Source organism: Nesoenas mayeri (genome assembly GCF_963082525.1).
Source record: "Nesoenas mayeri genome assembly, chromosome: 10".
NCBI lineage: Eukaryota > Metazoa > Chordata > Aves > Columbiformes > Columbidae > Nesoenas > Nesoenas mayeri.
The window spans coordinates 8,025,219-8,046,890 of NC_137560.1; the positions used below are offsets into that span (position 1 = coordinate 8,025,219).

The 21,672-nt window shown below is 40.8% G+C and overlaps 2 protein-coding genes across 8 annotated transcripts in view; one reads left to right on the forward strand and one right to left on the reverse strand.

The window, feature by feature from the left end:
• The first annotated feature begins 75 nt into the window (after positions 1-75).
• UQCC5 (ubiquinol-cytochrome c reductase complex assembly factor 5) lies at positions 76-2,001 on the forward strand. The gene is made up of 2 exons (XM_080350410.1): positions 76-237; positions 1,652-2,001. The coding sequence occupies exons 1-2, from the start codon at positions 87-89 to the stop codon at positions 1,717-1,719; spliced, it is 219 nt and encodes a 72-aa protein (XP_080206536.1). The 5' UTR covers positions 76-86; the 3' UTR covers positions 1,720-2,001.
• A 3,948-nt stretch (positions 2,002-5,949) lies between these two features.
• The window catches only part of PBRM1 (polybromo 1), a 64,873-nt gene continuing 49,150 nt past the window's right edge, over positions 5,950-21,672 (reverse strand). For 4 of the 7 annotated variants that reach the window (XM_080350328.1, XM_080350329.1, XM_080350333.1 and 1 more), the window contains 5 exons: positions 21,069-21,270; positions 13,186-13,341; positions 10,733-10,803; positions 9,310-9,526; positions 5,950-8,984 (listed from right to left, as the gene is read on the reverse strand). In XM_080350328.1, coding sequence (XP_080206454.1) covers positions 8,812-8,984; positions 9,310-9,526; positions 10,733-10,803; positions 13,186-13,341; positions 21,069-21,270 — 819 coding nt within the window. In that variant the 3' untranslated portion in view covers positions 5,950-8,811. Of the gene's footprint in view, positions 8,985-9,309; positions 9,527-10,732; positions 10,804-13,185; positions 13,342-17,070; positions 17,230-21,068; positions 21,271-21,672 lie in introns of all 7 variants that reach the window. The other 3 variants (XM_080350334.1, XM_080350330.1, XM_080350332.1) reach the window with 2 other exon arrangements.

Consider the following 21,672-nt stretch of genomic DNA (forward strand, 5'->3'; position numbering starts at 1 on the left):
CGTTGCAGGCGCCGTTCCGGCTCTCAGCTGCCTCCCGCTGTTCTCTCCCTCCCCCGAGGTGCCGCTCTCCGCTCCCCGCCCCGGTCATGCTGATGCGCAAGAGGGTGAAGCGCCTCTTGCAGCTGGTGCCTGGGAAGCGGCGCTTCGGCGTGTACAGGTTCCTGCCCTTCTTCTTCCTCCTCGGAGGAGCCATGGAGTGGTTCATGATTAACGTCCGCATTGGCAAGGAGACCTTCTGTAAGTGAGGGCCGGCAGGAGGCCCGGGCCCCGCAGCTCCCAGCACCGCGGCCGGCCCCGAGCGCACAGCGGGGCTGAGCACAGCGGGGCCCAGCACAGCGGCGGGGCCCGCAGCGCCAGCCTGGCCAGGGCTGGTGGCCGGGCCCCGGGCTTTAGGACGTTAAAGACAGTCGGCAAATCAGACACCAGATCCTGCCCCCTTAGCAGAAGATACTGGGGAGAAACAAACAAACCTGATTTAGAATACTAAATTAGGGGTTTTTTACATTTAAAATGACTCACCAGGGTTGTCGGAACTTAAATGTAGGTGTGGGCTCATTTGAAACGTGACTTTTTTATTAATTAGGTAGTTGAAGTATGAAAATGAGTCATGAGACTGTAGCTAATGGCACTCAGTTCCTTGCCATGAAAACATTTAGTTTTAATGTGGCATTCTTCAAGAAACCTTGCTAGAAATGTTTGTGTGCTTCAGAAAAAGGATCAGCTCTGCTTTGTGCTTTATGGGAGTGTTTTCATTGCAGGGGCAATCTAGTTGAGTCTGCTGTAGAATAAAACAGCTTGATACAGTTTCCAGAGCTGACAAACTCACTGCAATAAAACTGCTGCTTTTGAAAGATTTAGTTGTGGTGGTTTGTGGTTTTTGTGTTTGAGGGTTTTTTTCAGTTTAATAAGGCCTGAGGCATACCTGTATAGTAATAAGGTCAGGTTAGAAGCTAATGCACATGTATGTAGCAGCCTATATATTTCAGCTCGAGCCGCCTTTTCTTGCAAAAGAAACTGCTATGCCTAAGTTATATTGTACTACAGTAACAATAATGGTGCATTTTAGCCTTATTACTGCTCCAAGATCCATGCAAAATGACAGTGTACAAGACTGATAACCTCTGTTTTTTGTCAGTGAGAGATTTTTATTTTGGTGATGGATATTTAGGAGTGATCATGGTAAGGGGAGGCCAGAAGAATAACTAAGACCATGAAGGTTGGCATATTACTATGTTGGGGTTTTTGTGGGGTTGGTTTTTTTAAAGCTAAAATACTAAAGCCACGCTAGCAGTCCTTGGGCATTTACTTTGTGCCTATAATTTAATTTCCCTTTAGCTTCAGCTAGTTTGAGCATTTGTATTTTAATTACTCTCATGGATAAGTAGACAAGAAATGACTCTATCCTACTAGAAACAGTGTTTCTACAAAAACATTCTATCAGGACAAATGGGAAGAACTTTAGCTGGTATAAGAGGGACAACATGAGCTATTTTTAGGTGGTAGTAAGGATTGTGTTGGCTTGAGTTTTCAGTTGCCTGTTCATGTCTTCAAGAGAAAATGGGATTGAAAAGTTTAAAAAGAGATGACAGGCCTCATACATTTAATACTACCTTGCACTTGGAAAACACTAATAAAAATCTTTTTCTGGCAGATGATGTTTATCGTAGGAAACGATCTGAAAGACAGTACGAGGCCAGGATGGAAAAAAATGAATTTTAGCTGAAGTGTTTCACGGTGAAGGTCCTGGATTCTTCAACTGTGTTAATACCAAGGAAGCATTACTGCCACATTCTTCCGATTTTTGTTTCTGCAAGATGAACTGTAACCCACAAGTTTGTGTTACTCTTAAATGGTTTTGGCAGTTTTATTCTTCTCGCATCTACTTCATGTCTGTAACATTTTGTATTTAAGCCAAATACAACAGCAAAAACTTCATTGTGTTTAGGCATCTGCCACTTATTTAATGTTTGTGTAGCACTTTTAAATAAACTAAACTGAATAAACAAAGTCTGGCTATTGCTTTTTTTTGCTTGCTGACACCATTCTTGTGGCAAGACCAGTGGAAAAGAAATGTTACATATTGCATACACAATATCTCAGCACAATAAGAGTAATTTTTAGTTAGTTTCCTTTGTACTGATAGAAACTGCGCTGGCATCTGATTTGTTTTCTTTCCCATGTGGCATAATTCTAACTAGATAAAAGGAGAGGTCAGACTTACTGCTCAGTGTTTACTCAGCACACAGTGTTTGGAAAGTCATCCGTGCATCTCGGCTCCACTGCCTGCAAGGGCTGGAGTTCCCAGTGTTGCTGCTGTAACGCTGAATCTGGCTGAGGGCTTGGCGGGAGCAACGCCTGATGCATTTACTTGGTACCAGGCACAAGTTTAGTGGCAGATGCAACAGCAGTCCCAGCAAACCTGAATTCTGTTTGCAGGACTCCTGTCTCCCCAAAGAAGGCAAACAGCTAACGGCTGTATCCTGGACAGCTTTTAATGTTTGATTTTACTCTTTAACAGTGACACTAGCTCTCAAGTGCATGACAGCATGTTGGTGACTGGTGCAGTATAATCAGTCAGGATCATATTTAATGCAGCTGTTTCATTTCTGATAATGTGAATATGTTGAGGGTTCCACAAAGGAGCCAATTCTTAAGTTCAGCCTAAAAAACCTCAGAGAGTTCATATATTAATACTTACATGCACTCCTGTGCTAACTCCTGACAGCTGTTTTACACAGGAGTTCTCATCAACTAAAGCGACAACAGCTGTTCTGGAGGATGTCTTGGTGCAGGTACTCAACTTGCAAGCTGCTGTACTTCGTGTTGTGTCTTCCAAGAACCTGAACTGGAAGACTAGTGCTACTTGTGTTTTCAGGAGACAAAAAACTGCCAGGGAATTAAAGATGTGACTGTGCCACTGCATATTTTGACTGGATAGCATGTTCATTACTTGGGGAAAAGCTCTATTTTGGAAGTAATAAGCTAGATTTTGACTTTGGCTCCAAGGTAGAGCCCAAGCTCAAACACTCACAAGCTGCTTTTTTGCAGTCACAGGTCATTCCACTGAAGTAAATCCTAACTGTAGCAATACCTTAAATAATAGAGCGTTAATAAAAAGCCAGATTTTGAGAATTGTTGAGCTTTAGCTCCATCTGTCTTTACTTCTCAAGCCTTTTTTGAGCTCCCTCCTGCCAGTTCTTGGTTTCCATGGAACAAGTCAGTTTTTCAGTACTTTTTTTTTTTTAAGAGCAAACTCCCTGCCCTAGTTCTCAGTACTCAGTAGCCTGGTACAAAAACTTCCTGTGGTTTTCCTTAGCACTCCTGTAATAGTAGCAGAGTCATGGTCCAATTTTTCACTTCAGAGCTCTTATTTTGCAGAACTGTTTCTGATGTGCAGAGAGCCAGGCACATCTGGAAGATACCTTAGGTGTCTCCAGCTCACTAAGCAGAAAGTGAGAGACAGGCTGCAGTTGCTCACAAGAAGTTTGGTATCAGGGAGTTCTGTGTCACTGTTTTTTCTGACCAGTGCAGGAATAAAATCCTTCCCTGAGTTGGCATCGTACCATTTCAGACAACACAGATCTGTTATGACAGAAGGCGAAGCTTGACATTCAGAAGTTTGAACTGTATTCTTGATTCCATAACATGTTTGCTAGTGCTGATCCTTCTGCATTCTTCAGTTTTGCCAGTCTCACTAACACTGGAAATAAGAGTAGCTGGAAGGCCCCAGTGCCCAGCCCATTCCAGTACTGAGCATGGTTGGGGGTTTAGTATCCATTTTAATCTACACCCAGTCTTCAACAAGCATGGTCTTCATGTGGTTTCTCAGTTTTATCCTGGCTGACACCCAGTTCTGTGCTCTTTGCCTTCCTGTCTTCTTCCTGGCTCATGATTCCCCATTTCCTTCCCATCTTCCAGCTCCACCATGCGTCTGCTGTGCTGGTGGGTGATGGGGGGGAGGTGAGAACTCTCTGTGGCTTGGAGCCCGGCCCTGGGACACACCGCTGCTTCTGTTCAGCACCGCAGGAGCATGCCAGGACCACAGCTCTCGTTTTAGGTGCTGCTGAGCCCCTGCCAGTTCTGGGGTTGCGCACGTCCTTCCCTTCTTGAGGGAGTTAAGCTGGTGTCAGCCCAGACAGCAGCTTGGCATCTATCAACACTGATCACACATGTTCACTTTACAGCACTGCAGCAGATTCTGAGAGTTCGCAAAGCATCCCTGCTGAAAGCTTTCCAAATTGCAGAAGTCAGGCCAGTATAGATTACAAGCACAGAAAATTTCAACTTGGTAAAGCAGCAGCAGTAAATAGTCATCTGTGCACAAACAGTGATTCTTAGGTGTGAGCACTGCTGTTCACCATTCCAGCACTTGAGACAATTTCACCGATTCAGAATGATTTTGTGGAAAGAACAGACCTGTTCATTGACCATTTCCCTGCTGTTATTCACCCAAAACTGCTGCCTGCTGAAAGACCTGTTGCAAGCCAGGAAAGTACTGAAAAGTAGTTCCAGTAAAGCAAGCACGTACGTGCTCAGGTTGTCCTCCTCCCTGGCACAGCGGTACAGAGTTCTGTCCCAGCTTATCAAGATTTAAAAAAATAGTAGTTACCTGTATGGGTGAATTATTTCCTTGAGAGAATAAGAGTTCTGCTCCCAAAATCATCCAACAGAAACTGAATTTGGGCACTCCCTGTAAACAGTTGCAAAGACTCCAGGAAGGACCAACCATCCTTCACCTTTTTTGACCGAGGCTTTCGTCGTGCTTATCTTAGCCTGACCTGAGCCACACTGGTTACTGGTGCTGCTGTGTAATTCAGTGTGTCCTCCTCTGCTTCCTTTCCCGTCTCTCCTGCTGCCTTCTTTATCAGATGACAATCTGTGCACTGGATTTCTGATCCCTCTTGGCACGGGAAGGACCGAGCACAGGAGACCACCGTGTCTGCGAGCCCTGCCAGGGATGGGAATCGCTTTGTTCAGGATCACCAGATCTACTGCACTGCACCAACTGTCCTTTTGTTTCTTCATACGGTGGTCGAATTAAGACTCGCTGGAAAATGCAGTAAGCAAAAGGAATATGAGGCTTATTTTATTAATTGGAAAATGTAACATATATAAATGAATCAGATCTCATTTCTTACTTGATGTTCAAAGTATCCAACCATTTTTGAAGTGCCACCCTGATTTAATGCACTTGCAGTTGAGAGGGGGCTAAATACCCCTACGGATGTTCTTCAGTATCTCAAATTGAGCAAACCAGATATGGCAGCATTTATTCCCCAAGTCTGAGACATGAATGCACGTTAATTAGATATAATGTTACGTGTTCTGTTGCTTTCTCTTTGTAAATTGTATGCCAGGGGCAGCTTGAGACTCGAGAGGTTGCTGTAACTTAATTTTTCTTGCCATTTGTGGTTTTAAAGGAAATTTATTCTCTGTTTTTTAATTTTATTGTGTAAAATATGCTATTTTCTATATTACCGTTCTAATTTCCTGTATTATACACCTACATAAAAGAGAGTCCTGAACCAGGTTAGTTTCCAGTATGAAATTAAGGCTTGCTGTTTATTTTCAAAGCAATTAATGCGGAGACAACTGGGCCTGGCTGAATCTTATAATCTCCACTCAGCTTGTTCCCAATGAGTCACATATTTTTCAGGGTTTACTGTCCATGCTCCTTATGGCTTGATTTTTCAACCATATTTTTCAGCACCACTGTTCTTGTCACCTACCAGGCACATTTTACAATACACAGAACAATATAAAAAGGATTCTTTACCCACAGACAAGCATGCATGTACCCAAGGACTTGACAAAACCTGGATCCGCAACAGCCAAAATTCCTCGAAAGAAAATCCTAACAAAATTCTTGATGGGACACTCAAACCTGGTTAATCCAAAACACTTTGTGAACTAGTTTTATTCAAATTAAAAAGACTCGGGTAAACAAAGTGATGGTACATACATGTTATAAACCTGGTTAGCAGCTTAACCTTCAGAAGTACAAGATCTAATGAAAAGCCAAGCACGGATTAACCAGGTCCGAAAACATACGCTGAAAAAAAAAGTCACCAACATCAACATTTTGAATTTTTACACAAACAGTAAATTTTTCATGGAAGGGACTGAGGAAGAGAACAAATAATTATGGTCTCCAACTGGTTTATGAAAATACCAGTCCTAGATAATCTATTTTCCACTCTCACAGAAGCCAACCATTTCCCATACATACTTTATTTTAATATGAAATTTTTGCCTATGCCAGTACAATGAACGGCAGTGGAAAATAAACGAGGGGTTCAAACACCCACAAAGAGAGAGAAAGACAGACAGATGTCTTTTTTTTTTCTTTTTAACCAGTGTCAGAAAACAGTTTCTTTTGCTGGTTTTGAATTCTACACTGCAGCCATTATATCCTAAATTTTACTGCAATTGACTGAAATGTCTCCCATACACAGAGACATGATTTTGAAATAAATAAACAAGGCTTAAGAGAATTGATGAGGGCCAGCCCAGCGGTAATGCTCTGAACTGCCTCGGGCCGAGCCAGGTTTCCTTTGCACTTCCAGCCTCTCCCTCCTGGGCAGAAGGAGCAGAGGCCAGGGCAGGACAGAGCCAGCGCTGCGCGTCTGCTCCTCACTGACCAGCAGATAAATTAAACATCTGAGTTATACAGGCTCCAAAGGGAGTCCCATCCAGTCCTCGAAAGAAAAATAAATAAAACAATAACTTAACTAAAATCCATCCCAGGTTCTTTGGTGTAATTTTTGTTAATGCTGAGAAGAAGGAGAGTCTGGTGGTGTGTTAGTACAATCCATGATAGTTCCAAATACTCAAAAACTAGGACTTGCTGCCTGATTCGTGTCAACATCCCATCTTTGTGGCTAAAGACTGCAAAGCCTATGGCAATTTAAACACATTTTAAGATGATACTGTATATATGGGGGTGGTCTAAGACTATTCAGTTTCTACTTTATTAAATAAACGTGGTCATTTACAAAGGCCACTAAAGAATTTCTGTACCACAAGTTTGCTATTTGTAGGGTTCAAAATTCTAATTTCCATATATGTTGCTTAGCTTCATTTTCTTCACTTCCATTGCACATCTGACCTAGACTGTCCTTAAGTGCCTACTTGTACTTACATGTTTTTCTGTGCAATGACTGGAGGATTGCAATAGGAGAGGGAGAGAAATTAGCTACTAAAATTAAATAATCGTTTATACTTGCTCATGTCGCTTCCCTCCATCAGCAAAACAGAACCCAAGTCATGCAAGTATTTGAAGAAAAATATTTAACCTTCTGCCAAATGCACTCAAATAAAAATGTTCTGTACTATTAGACTTCAAAAAACATTTCCACATGATGAACTTCTCTAGGAGTAAGATGAAGTCTATCAGTAAATCAGTTCTTTTGGACTGAGTTGGAGTGACCACATTTCTGCAATTTTTCAAATTAATACAGATTTCCCAGTTACTTAATGCAATCCAAACTATTAAATATTTTTCTAAATTTAAATACATGAAAGGCTTTACCTTTAAACAAATAAAATCTGCAGTCCAAAAGGTTGGTTAGTTACGAGGACAGGCAAGTTTTTTGCAGAAGGCAGCTACAACCTTGACATTTGGCAAGAGTCTATACCTACCTTATATAGCTAAAATAAAGAAAAGAAAACCCAAACCCTCTGAAGGCTGCAATGCAAGTACTCTATTTCTCCAACGTACTAGGTATGCTGAATTTACACATACCGTACAGTAGTATTTTATTTTAAAGTTAATAACTGTCAAATTTCTCTCAAATTTGCATTGCAAAATTTTCATTAAGGTGAATCAATACACTTAAAGAAAGCATACAAAAATGTCTTCCAATGCCCAATCATTAACAGAATATGTGCGAACTCAAAAATATTGTGTTACTTCCCTTGCAAAACAACCCAGCTTTCCTTCTCCTCTAACTTACCTTCCAAGAGCTCTACTGGTTCCAAGTTCTGCACATTTCTCCCACATGCAGCCACAACTGCTTAGGGAAGAAACTCCCCCATCCCCTGCTCTGTGTCATGGACATCACAGAACCCCCAGAGCAGGTCATGGGACATGGAACGTTTCACCTTCTAAGGGCAGGCCAGCACACCTATTCTGTTACTGATTTAGGATCACAACAACCTTGGCTACACAATTAAATACCTGGACAGGACTGGACAAGATTAGAGGTCAAGACGCCCTTGTCCCGTCCACACTAGCACTTCCATGATTGCTGTGGCCCCCTCAGCTGCCTCAGTTTTGACTTGAAATGTCATTTTTCCCTTGCGTCAATGCACATCTTACCTTTAGCTTCTTTTACGAGATCCTCCCTGTTCCTATTCAAGCGAGATTTCTGCTGAAGTGGCTAGCACACACAAGCACATGTACACACATTCTTCTAAGATGTAAACTATGACTAATTTCACATTCCACTGTACCAATCTGTAAATACTTTGTTTTCTTTTTTCTTCTTTTATATAAAAACAATGGCATCAGATTCTCAGCAATAAAGTATAAGAAAGATGAATCCTTGACAGCACTTAACCAATTATGAAATCGCCTTTCAAACAAAGGAAACATATGCAAAAATCTGTGTATTTGATAAAGTCAACTTAATATAACAAAAAGTGAAATATGCTTATTAAAAGTGTCCTTATATAAAAATGGTCTTGCAATGTACAGTAAAATGCAATACAAATTATTGTTGGTTATCTCTCCCCACCCGGTAACTAAAACAGCTATTGTTCCACAAAACTCCTTATATGCCAGTATCAAAGAAAGAAGCAATTATGCAACTAAACATTTTCTATGTTGTATGCCTGACGGATATTAAGGGTGTCTCGTAGCATCAAGTCTCGCAGACGCCATAGAGCATCAGCCATTGTGGTATGAGCCCCTTTACTTTTCAACCAGTGTGAAGGGAGTCGGCTCTCTTGTTCTTTTGATAAATGGACATCTCGTCTTCGTGCTGGAAGGTAAAGAAATGGTCTAATTATCTACTGGCTTTGGTATTCACCATCATTTTTCTAGAAAAAGGCGAACATAACTATACAGCATAACTTTTACGCCTAGTATTTAAGCACACAATTGATTCTTAGATTTATACAACATTGATGGAATTAGCCTGCTGATAACATATATATTCCCATATATATTCCCATGCAATTACTTGCATGTTTACATTTTGTTAAGTAAACAGCAGTCTAGCATCTTCCATAAAAGAAAAAAATCGTAATGGTTATGAAGAAGTGTGTTTCATTCAGAAACATCCCACTCTGTATCAAAAGCCTCACCTGCAAGGGTCTGGTCCCACTTGCTGATGCTGTTGGATTCAGCACTGAGCCCCTCAATGTATTTCAGATAGGCTTCAGAGTGGAGAAGCCTCTGTGTCTTTGGTGGAGGGGACACGAACATGGGAGTTGTGGGCTGCTGCATAACCGGCTGACTTGCTGGGCTCTGGCCGGGGTACGGAGGGGGCGCCTGCTGTCCTGGCGGGCCGAGGATCCCTATCTGCAGTGACAAAGCGATGGAAAGATCACATCAGGGGGAACTGCAGGGAAACCACTTCACATCTGTGCATCAGGTCATCCTCACGCAATGGAATTTCAACACAAGATGATGAGCAAAGGCAAAAGGACATTTTCCTGGAAGACGCCCACTTCAGCCAGGGCGCTCTGGTGCAGTGACCGACACGTACAGAGAGAGGAAGTGCAAACAAACCTTATTCATTGCTCATACTTCTAATCTGTGTAAACATACTCTGGTTACTATCACCATTTCTCCTCTCTCCTATTAACCTTAATCATTCCTTTTGCCTCCTTTTTATTTCACACTTTCTCTAATTTGATCAGAGTCTGCGTGGTCTGTGAAGTGCAGGGTTTCTCTCTAAAACTTCTAATCCAAATTGACTCTGATTCTTGGACAACTGGGATATTTCCACAGAATAAATGCTAATCGCTGTCGGGCAAAAAACGCAGGCACACACACACACAAATCCGTGTCACACAGAAGAACTCCCACCATAATGATTAAGCAGCAGCACTGAGAACTCTTTACACAGATATCCTGTGGTCTGGAGTAACTCAATGTCATGACATACACACTCTACTACTTTCTCACTTAACTTCTGTTTTTCTTTACACATGCCAGCAAAAATCACATTTCTCTTTATGATGCAAAAATTTAGTCAATAAAATTGGAAATGTGCTGAACACTTCATCTGTAATAATCACTGAGAAGGAACATCTGATAAATACTGTTATCTAAACTCACAAATTCTGAACTGCCAATGAACATCTGCTTTGTCAGTTTGTGAAACATGGGAGCAAACACTCATCAATGGCTGAGAAAGCGGAAAGCATCCTTTCTGCATCACCCAAGTGTGCAAAACCTACATTATCAGCAGCTTAACAGTGTGTTGAAATGACTCGCCTTAGTCTAACAGAAGGAAAACAAACCAAAACACTGTCTTGCTTATACTGCAGAAGTTATCCCACTAGACAGAACCTAATTAGTCTAATAGCAATTTGACCAACAAATACAGACGCACAGCCTGAGTGTAAGACATCAGCTGGTTCTAATCACGTCAGTGTACGTGTGGTTCGTGTTCTCCCTGGGAAAGGCCATGTGCATCCCACCCGCGTGTCTTAACTGAGATATTGTTCAAATGCTAATCCAGAGCCCTAGAGCCTCACAGAACATGCAAAAATGACTCACCTGCTGTCCAAAAGGACTTGCTCCGGGTGCTGGAGTGCCTACCATGGGGGACACATTTTGGCCTATAACACCTATATGCCAAAATATAAAATAATTAGTCTTATTTCAGAGTAGTGGCAAATATGTCTTTGGTCTTCTATAGTAAGAATGTTTACTTTGATATCCTTGCTCACAGCTATTTTAAGCAGATGTACAACATTTAACTATCCCACTCTCCCCAATAAAAACAAACACTTTAGAAATTTCTGAATGTAAAAAAAAGCCAACCTGACAACTACCAAACACTGATATGTGGCCTGGTGAATTAAAGAAATGCAAAGTGAATAATTTTTGTCTTGTTTTGGTTTTTTCCACGTTACTTAGTGATTGCCTGGCTAAATCTTCTCATTTATAATACATGCCTCTGGCTTTACAGGATCTTCCTGGAATCCTTTCAGAAAGTAAATGCTGATTTGCTTTAGCAATGTTTAACATTTCCTTGTGTTCGGGTTTATAAAATACATTGACAGCAAGAGCAAATCCAAGCCATTGCACAAATTCATCAGATCTCACTAACATAAAATGCAACCTCCAGGTTAACCCTTATTTGTCTTATATATGAGACCAATGAACATTCGAAAGAAATTTTGAAAAAATAAAAATCATTAGTTTTTCTCAAACATATTGAGGCTTTTCCCTGTTGCACAGAGTGCAGCAGAAAATACCCATGCCAGTCTTGCATACAAAAATTTACAAATCTAAATGAGTCATGTAGTTCCTGATACTTTACATACAGATGCCTTGGTCTGAAAGAATGAAAGTTATGTGTGCTCCTGATTTTCTTTCTATGTCACTTCTCATATTCATTCATTGGAAAAGCTGCTAACTAGCTGTGCTCTTCCTATAGGTTTAATTTGCATGCAGATTTTTTTTATCAGTGATGAAAAGATGTGACCCTGCATTTTGCACACTAAAGTGTATTTCAGATGCGTTTTCCATTTGATCACAGACCCCATTCTAAATGCATCTGAACTAACAGCAAGTCACGAGTTGGAAAAACATTGCTAATACAGGTTGTGGAATATGGCACAGATTTTGTTTTGGTACAAAGCGAATAGGTCTGGAGGAGGGCACCCTCACCTTCCCATCGTCAGAGCACAGCTTCACCCTGAGCCCACCCAGCCTCATTCAGCACCACTTGTCCTGTGGTCCTCCGTTCCCAGGCATTATTTTTTCCCTAATCCGTGTCCTTTCAGTTTGAAACACCATACACACAGCCCACTTCTCCAGTGACAAACACTCTTTAAAGAAATGCGTCGTCCTGGATTCACCTCCCAAACATTTGTATTGGCTGATGTGTGCTAAATGTCACAGACACTCGGTTGTTTTCCTGCTCCCTCTATGTGACATTACAGTGAATCTTGCACACCAGCGAAGAAGCTGCAAGCTGCACACCTAATACTGATGGTTTTAAAAAGAAAAGCAACAACCAACCAAGCAAACAAACAAAACACAATTTACATATAGATAAAGTCTTAACAGAGCTTCTGATAAATGCAGTTGCAAGTGGGCAAGGGGAGACAAATGAGACCACTTCTCTCCACTGCTTGTTCAACTGCTGAATGCATGGTATGCACTCTTTTAAATAGACACATGAGTTATCAGAGGTAAAAACTGAAAAAATGAGTAGAAAACATGATGAGGGGGCAGATGAATATTTTTTCCCATCACTGGGACATGCTAATGGCATTAACACAGGAAAAATGTTTATATTTCATTCAGCCTCACTTTTCATCACAAGTGTGGCAAAAAATGAGCAAACTTGTAGTAGATACGCTCTGAAAAGCCAGTTCAAAATTTGGACATAATAATATACTAAAATCATCTTATCCACAAATGTTTCTGGTTATTATTCCACTAATGAGGTTTAATCTGAACGCTGTTTTATAACAACACATGTCAGTGGCCCAATGGCCAAGGGGTCCTACATGACCGGGTTCATTTAAGCGCAGTCTGACTATTGATAAACATTAACAGACTGAAAGTGTGATAGGAATGACAGTGATAAATTTCATTTCTAAGCCCACTTCAAGTAAGAAAAGGCAGAGTGGAAGGATGCTGTTCAAATGACATAAGGATATGAACAGGCTGATTTCAGCTTTTCAGATCTCTGTTAAGCTCAAGCACAATTGTCAAGGTTTTTGGCTGAAGCAAAACTACTGCTGGAGCAGCGTCACCACCAGTTTCTCCAGTAACCTTTCCCTGCTGGTTTACTGGACATGCTGTTCTGTCAATGTGTTGCATATACCTCATATATTCAGCAGTGCACTGTGTGGTGCTGCAGCTAAACAAACCTTCAATGTTCGGAAACAAAAGCTATGACCAAAACAAGCTGCAGATCATTTCTGTAACAACTGATTAAACAGCAAGTACATGAAAATGAAATAAGGAGGGAATGAGGATGACATTCTTACCGGGTGGTGGGATGCCTGGGATGCCTGGCATACCTGGCGGAAGTTGGTGGGGTGGGGGCACCCCTGGGTGAAGTGGCTGCATGCTGCCCATGCTAACAATGCCATCAACTGGGCCCTGCAAAGGTGGCAGCACCGGTGGATAGCCACTTATCATGCCTTGAAGGACACAACAAATTTCAAACATGCATCAATAACATGCAATATGGTCTACACAGTAAGACATGCACTATCCATAATAAACAAAAAAGGGCAAAAAAAAAAAAAAAAAGCAGCATCTTTAGTACAGCAAGATGATACTACAATTAGTATATTGCACAAATGAACAAAAATTAAAAATAAAGTTATAAATATGAAACACTATACCTTTGATGAATTAGTATTTAGTGTATTTGTATGTTTCTCATGGGGCAATAAATGCTGAATATTCAGATATGTTAACACAAGGAACAAATTCAGCCACAATAAAATGTTACTAACGCAAGCAATTTTAATACAGCTTGAAGCTCTGCCATCTGCATAGACGTTACAAACACAACACTAACTACACAAGCTCCATGTACAGTCCTGCTATGTGGGCAAGCTCAGAGACCAAGCTTGACTGGAACAAAAATAAAAACCTATACATTTTTCTGCAGTGCAAAACTAACACACAAAGGCCCTACAACATTTGCATTCTTAAAACTAAAGGCAGTGACAGGGGTGATTTTTATTAAACAATTGGCAGTACGCACTAAGGAAGTAAATCAAATTTTAAACATGACAGCACTGGATGTGCTGGGCTGCAGCAACTGAAACCCACAGCATGAGACTGAAGGAGAAGGAATTACAAGGAGCATCTGCAGTGACAAGGTTTTCAAGGTATCTATAGGAAAAATCAATGACACGACAAAGATGGGCTTGTGTTGCTGCTTGTAACTTTAGTTTCCTGCACGTAAGATAATCTAGAGCTTATTCTGGTTTTGGCTCAGGTTTGTTGCTGTCCATGAGGTGAAGCTCCACAAGATAACTGCACTACACTTATTAGGTCCTGGAACGTAATGTGCTTGTCCCTCAGCTGTTTTCATTTAAATGGATGCGTTGACAGGCAACCAAGGAAAGGGGTTGGAAAGACAATGAAAATACAACAGAGGACAGAAGCAGATCTAGAGAGATGAGACAAGGTTAGAAATGCAAAATTGCTGGGGCTTCTCTAGTCTGTTCCCAGAAACCACCTACTGAGTCTTTGCCACACACTCAGTAACTCGGAAAAGAAACTTTCAGAACAGGGCTTTCTGGACTAAGACTGGCCCACACCTCACACCAGCTTTGACTGAAAACAAAGCTGTCATGAGCTCAGGATCGAAACATATCGAATAGCTCCAAAATACAAGCTAAATTTGTCACGTTCTCAGGAAGAGCTACAGAGGTGAGTAACCTGAAATTTCAAAAGCTTCACATGGAGCAAACAACAAGAAAATAAAGAACTGATCTCCCTCAAACTTTCATTTTCCACAGGACAACTAATTGACACTTATTAAACAAATAGGTCTCAGGTACCTCTATATTAACATAGTGAAATTCGTATTTCTAATGGAAAAAGTAGAAGAAGAAAACCAACAAAAGCATCCCTAGAATAAAGGGCTTTCACTGTAGCCACTGTCTGGTACTTCCAGTGCACCACAAGCTGCAATCGTACCTTCAATGCATTTACATACACTTCCAAAGCTTTTAAACAAACAAAACAAGACCAAACCTCCAAGGAAACAAACCCATATTTATTGATCATGAAAGCTCATTTCTACACTTCCAAGTCAAATACTCACTCAACAACTGGCTGGATTAAACAAAGTTGTCACTATAAGGTTATAAGAGCAGATACTTTCATATCCCATGTATGAGTTACCACTTCGATTTTAAACTAGTAAACATGGGTGAACTACTTCCAGCTCCCATGGCTGAGATCTACAAGGTCTTTCAAATACAAAGTAAGATTATATAAACTTTTGCAATGCCTAAATTTACAAGAAACTACAGCGCTGAGCGCTAAGAGAAACGCGTCTCAGAAGGCATCCAGATTTCTTGGACCTGTGGGCCATGAAGAAGTTCTCTGGACTTCTGCAATGGAGAAGTTCTCTGAACTAGAGAAAAGCAACCAAATGATGGAGGATGTGAAAGAGGTCTCAACAGAATAAGATATTTCTAAGTAAGACTTGTGGAAACCAAAAGATGAAAGACCGTGTTTTTCAAACGGGCCACAAAAACAGAAAGAGTTTGAAAAGATCCACTTGATCGTCCACTTTAAGGAAGGATTTCAAAATGCCAAAGTGAAGAGATCTGAACAAGTTTAACAGCTTGAATAAGAGGATGGCCTTAAATACAGGTTTGTTTTGAGGAGGCTGCCGCAGGAAGTAAGTTAGCATGTGTAGTGTGCAGAATGCACATTTCGGGAAAAGTTTTTAGAAAGTGTTAATAATAAGTACTGCTGCCCATCAACACCTACCTCCAAAAAAATGCACAAGTGACTCAATGCCAACAAAACAAGAACTCAACCAAAAAACCATAAGAGGATGACGCTTCTACATAATCTAGATTGAAGTAGGTTATTTACAAAAAGGATTGGCACCACAGAACTTGAGTTTTGTTTTTTTTCTTAATATATATACAGAGATGTGTACACACACACAAACTGCAAACAGTTCAGAGGGAAATTATCAAGAAGAAAAACCCAAACCAACAACCAATGTGAAATGAAAGAATGCAACTCAGCGTAAACAAATGCTTTGTAATCTGGAGACCATGAAGCAAATAAGGAATGTGCCTTCAGTTTGAACATCCATACAGCATATTTACTGAAAAGGGATTTAGAGACCGTGATGAAAAACACTTTGGGCTGTCAGCTCTAAATATGGCTGCAGCCTGTGAGACGAGAAAGAAAAAGAAAAATGACAAAAGAATAAATGGAATAATTGGAATGCCTTCAGGGAAAGTTAAAAAAAAATAATTAAAACAAAATCAAAAAAATCAACCCCCAAAACTCCAAACAAAAAACCTCTGAATACTCATCTTTACCTACTCAGCACTATTTTGACCTTGACTGAAGCAATCAACTTATTTTAATCAGGAATGGGGTAAGGAAATCAACTTATCAAGTCATACCTAATCCATTTTCTCACCGATGTATGGCTGATTCCCACACAAGAATCTCCAGTGGACCACACAGTCTCCAGATCTGGTCCTGAAAATACTAATTCCAAGCATACTCCCTATGAACTCAAGTCCAGTTATGACTGGTCATGAGCATAACACCCAGTAAAAGGGACCTCATGGAAGAGTTCCCCAAGCTCAATTCTATTCTAAAAATCACCTGATGAAACTGGCAATGTTGGCATTTCATGTTTGTTTCTGCAATGGCTCTAGATCCTAGTCTGCTCCGCTTACCAGTGTCTAATCAGCAATTCCGTAAAACTTTTGCTTGGATTTAAAATCTGTTTGCCTCTCACCTTCCTGACAATAATAAAAATAAATAATTTTCCTTCTACTTTACCACTGCCACTGATGCTGCATGCACTAGAAGGGTACTTAGCTCACTCCCCTCTTGCTGTAGCAGGGCTAAACGTGACCTCTGCAAAGCAGAGTCAATAACCGTAACGGCACACAATCAGAACAGAACTACTGCACAAGGAGGACCCTTCTTCCCTGCATTTTCAACAGGCTACTCACTACCGGAGCAACTAATGTGGGACTCTCAGGCTACTGTTGTGGTTATGTATACTCATCATGAAGAAAGACTGAAGAGGTTGAGCTTTTCCTTCCGTAAGAACAACGTGACCCCAGAGAGTGTTCAGAGTTATGAAGGGGGTTGATATAGTGGATGAGGAAAAAATGGTCATAGCTCCTACATTTTACCTGCAACGGGTGTCAACTGCTGATTGAGCATTCCCATTGGTGTTGGTGGCGGCACCACCCCCATAAGAGCCCCGACAGGAGTGCCTGCCCGGGGGGAGGAATTCTGCTGCTGTGCTGCTCGCTCTCTCTCCTGCTGCTCAGCAACTTTAGCTGCCCGCTCTGTAAAAGTATTTTAGATTTTCAGTTCTGTTTTGTAACCCAGAATTTCAAAATATTATCTGTTCATTAAAAAGGACTAGTCAAACACTGGCATAGTTTAGTCAAATATAAAGTAGAACAGATGAATGTTTTTATACAGCATATGATTTGATTTCATGTGGCTGCAGCTAAGACTTTTAGAGAACCTTTCACAAAAAAATATTCAACAAAGTTTTATCTTTTTCTTAAAAAATTAAAAATAAATAATAAAATAAAAAATTTTAAAAGTCAAAGAACAGATTTGATAATAACACCAGTGTTACCAACATGAAGCAGCAGTCCAGCACTAGGCTCAGTCCACACTAGGAAAACATGGCAAAACGTTCCCTCTTTTCACACCACTGGCTCAGCTAAACCAGCTACAGCCAAGGGCGGCAGCTGGCACAGACCCGCGACCGGCTGCTGCGGAAGTTCTTACACACCATGTCTATCAGCCGCGCCTTCAAGAACGATGCAAGTAGCAGACAGCAGTGCCAGCTGCCGGCCCATTCATTCCTGGGCTCCTCATATATTTTACAACTGATGCAGCTGAAAAGTGGTGACAAAGTTGGGAAGCATTTGCAAAGTTTCCCTAGTGTAGATAGGTCCTTAGTGTTTGGAACATAACAAGCAGCAGTTTGATGAACCAAAAATATTCTCCTCTGCCTCCTCCTGTCATTTTCCCCATTTTGCTCCCCTTTGAGATTGTTTTTTTCCTGAAGATGTCTAACTCACATTGTGCTGCTCACTGGAGGTCATGTGTGTCCTTTGCACGATGAATCTGGTCATTATCTCAATCAAGTTTCTCACTGTGACTGCAAGAACAAAAGATCTACTGCAGGGGAATCTGACCAGAGGACAATTTTATATTAAGGGAGAGGCAAAGGGTCATGGGAAGAAGAAGAAAGAAAACAAAACAAAACAACACAACACAACCAAACAAAAAAACACCCGAACAAACAAAAAAAGGAGATTTACTGGATGCCCACTCAAGGTTCTTTGGGGACATGCAAGTCGCCGATTTCTTTACTCTGAACATTGTATCTGACTGACGCAATGAGGAACAACAAAGAATAAATGATGCAGCATACATCTCCAGCAATTTTTAATAAGTCAATGCAGGGCTAGAAGTTCTTTGACAGCTGGTGAAAGATGAAAACTACCACTAAAACAGCAATCGAGGTCCTCTGTCAAACAAAGCCTAAGAAGTTGTTCATGAAGGAGATTGCTACGCATCCTGCCAATGCCACTTGTTTTCTCTAGTGTATGACCTCAAGAGTCTGTCACGCATTTGTCTCCTGTAGAGTCTGTTTGTGCAGCTTCTAGCACTACTTCTATACACTGAAAGACCAGTTTCATTTCCAAAGGCATTTCCCTATTTCCCTCCTCCTTTTCACTTCTGGCATTTCTGGAAGAGATGACGACGCACAGAAACTCCTAAATTTACTACAGGCAACTCATATGTGATTGGGCACAAAATACACAAGACACTTGAAGGTAGATCCTAAAGTAGAAAAATGAGATAATTCTCTTCAGAGCAGAGCAAGCATTTGGGAAGAAGATGAAGCAGCTGTTCTGACTCTCACATACTTTTGGCCAGCTAAAAAAAAAATGGTCAGACAAAAGCAGAATTCTGAAGACACTCTGAGCAAGAAATTAGTGTTAAGCATTCAGTTTTATCAGACTTGGGAGTGCTGAGCTTTGAAGAAGGACCTGAGGGAGAACAACACTCGAGGCTTTCCCTGGTCTCTATTCACGCTGTGACTGCACAGAACTCACAGATGAAACACTGCCAAAGGTGGTACCTCAAAGTTCAGCCTTGAGCATTCACCTTAATACTAAACCCAAATTGTTTAGGCCAGGACCTGAGATCACTCAACATTCCTGACACATCTCAAGAGACAGGAAAGAGACCTTCTGCTCTGAACAGAGCTTCTCCTTAAAAGAGGCTTTTACCTCAATCCTGTGCATTACTGTATTTTATTCTGAGGAGTTTTCCCAGGGCAGTTAGCCATGTAGGCATTTCCAATGCAGCCTGTTCTTTGCTCAACTATTGCTAAAAAAGTGACTGTTACCCTGCACATATACCAAATGAAATTTTCAGTGTGTCAAAATGGATCTAAAATGCAAACTGCTTTTCACCAGAACACAGAAAGGCACTTGTTCACTGCAGTGTCAAACCATGCCTGTCCCTGCTCCCTGCTGCACAGCCACACTAGAGAGCCTGTCAATTTTGGCTCCTCACAGTGGAAGGAGAAGAGTTCCTCTCCTTTCACACATGGTAAGCAAACACAGTTCAGACACCTTGTTATCCCATTCCAACCCCTCAAAAACCAAATAAAACTATATCTAGTTCTGGGCAGACACCAAGCTAGAGAAACTGCAGCCCAAAACTCAAAAGCTTTGGAAAATTTTTGATTGAGAAAGAGGATTAAAATAGAAGCATGTAGGCAATCATTAATACAGTGGACAGACACTGTTGCTACCATTATGTTACAGGTACATCTTCCTGCAGAAGTGCAAGATGTCAAGCTGCGCTAAGCTAGGAAGCGATGACATGCAAGCCCATCCTACTGCTGAAGAATTAGGCTGTAAGGAGGAATCTGTCAATAAAAAGACACCACATGCACCTAGAAGGGTGGAGAAGGAAACTACAACAGGAAAAAAGTAAGGCCATGGTACTTTCAGAAAGAAAGAGCATTACCATTTCCCTTCACAGCACCTGCAGAGAAAACTTGCACATAGCTGAGCGCTGCTGTCTTACTCTCCAGAACTGCAAAGAGCTACTACTGCACATTCAGAAAGGACTGAGGCAGCTGAGGGTGGAAGTGATAGCATGCAGACTACTAGTTTGAAGATCAAAGCTGTCTTAGAGTTATGAGTAGGCATAAAACCTACCAAACCTCATTTTTCAAAAAGCAAAAAAGTTGTAACTTAATCAGGCAATAACTTTGCAGGGTGTTGAAACTTTCTTAACCAAAGTAGCATTTTCTTCCAATAAAATTGTAACAGTTGCTTAAAAAAATGGGTTTTACTATTGGAAGTGTTGACTCATTATTAACTAGAGTAATTAACTATGGATGATGTTAAGCCAATGTATTTGGCTTGGGTAAGCACCTGCTGTTAAAAATCAATTGTATTTTATTTTAATCCAGTAAAGTTGAAACACAGTGACCAATATCAGTAAGAAAGAAAGAAAGAAAGAGAAACGTCTAAAGTATCTCATGCCTATGAAATATTCCTAGGCTTACTTCAGGATTTGAAATCTCCCCGCAAAATCAGTTACAACTATTGATTAATACGGAGACTGAACAATAGGTCATATTTACAGTATCATTACAGATTCTGTATCCTTTATTTTATTCTACCACAGCTTTTTAAGACTCTAAGTAGTGTTAATCAAATACCTTTTACCTGCTCCGCTGTGAGCCTTCTTACCTGCCGCTAAAGCTCTGAAGAGCTTCTTGTCCAAAATTCCCCCCAGTCCTCCTTTAAGGAAACTTTCACAAACCATTTTTCCAACTGACTTCCAACCCAGGGGCTTCATGCCCCTTCTAATTCATCCCCATTTTCTTCGTCTCTGTTCATTTGCTTATTTGTGGCAAAGACATTTAAATTATCAGCTGTGCACTATAAAACTTAAATATGCTCTTTGCTCCTCTTCAGTCATCTCTCAATATGAACTTCTCTTTAAGGTACGTCCAGAACACAAACATAAATATCTTCTTTTATTAAACCTGCCATCTGAATAACAGTAATGAACGCATTGAGAAAGAAAAAAAAAAGGCAGAAAAGCATTTAGCATCTTAGTTTCTATTTACCTTCATACTCTGCTTTCTTTGTTGCTTCCAAGTTTCTCCATTCAGTTCCTACAAGCCTGCTGAGCTCTCCAAACGAGTAGTCTGGGTGTTGAGCTTTAATCACAGCTCTCATCTCGCTGCTAAATAAGATGTACCCACTCATGTTGATCTTCCTTTTTGATCCCTCCTTCTTGGTGCTGCCCTTAACAGACTTGGGAGTGGACTGTGAGAAAAAGCAGTTATGACCACAAGAGTACAAAAGAGAAGCTTCTTGACGTGCAAAATTCTAAGCTATAAGAAATAGCATTTCCAAATACTCCCACGTTTCTCTTGAACATACTTGCACAAGGACCATCCAAACATACAGCCCCTAAAAGAGAGGCTGCATCTCCTACTGACGCATGGAAGAGCATATGCACATACTTATGAAAAGTACAAAGGGAAAAAAAAAAAAATCAACAGAAAACCAACCTAAACCACAAAACAAACAACAAAAAACCCCACAATGTTCTGATGCTTTTCAACCCTTCCAGACATTGCCACCTTTATAACTGAGGCTTCAAAAAATTCTCAGTAAGACAACACAGAACATTTACTATTATCCGAAATCATTGCAAACTGAATG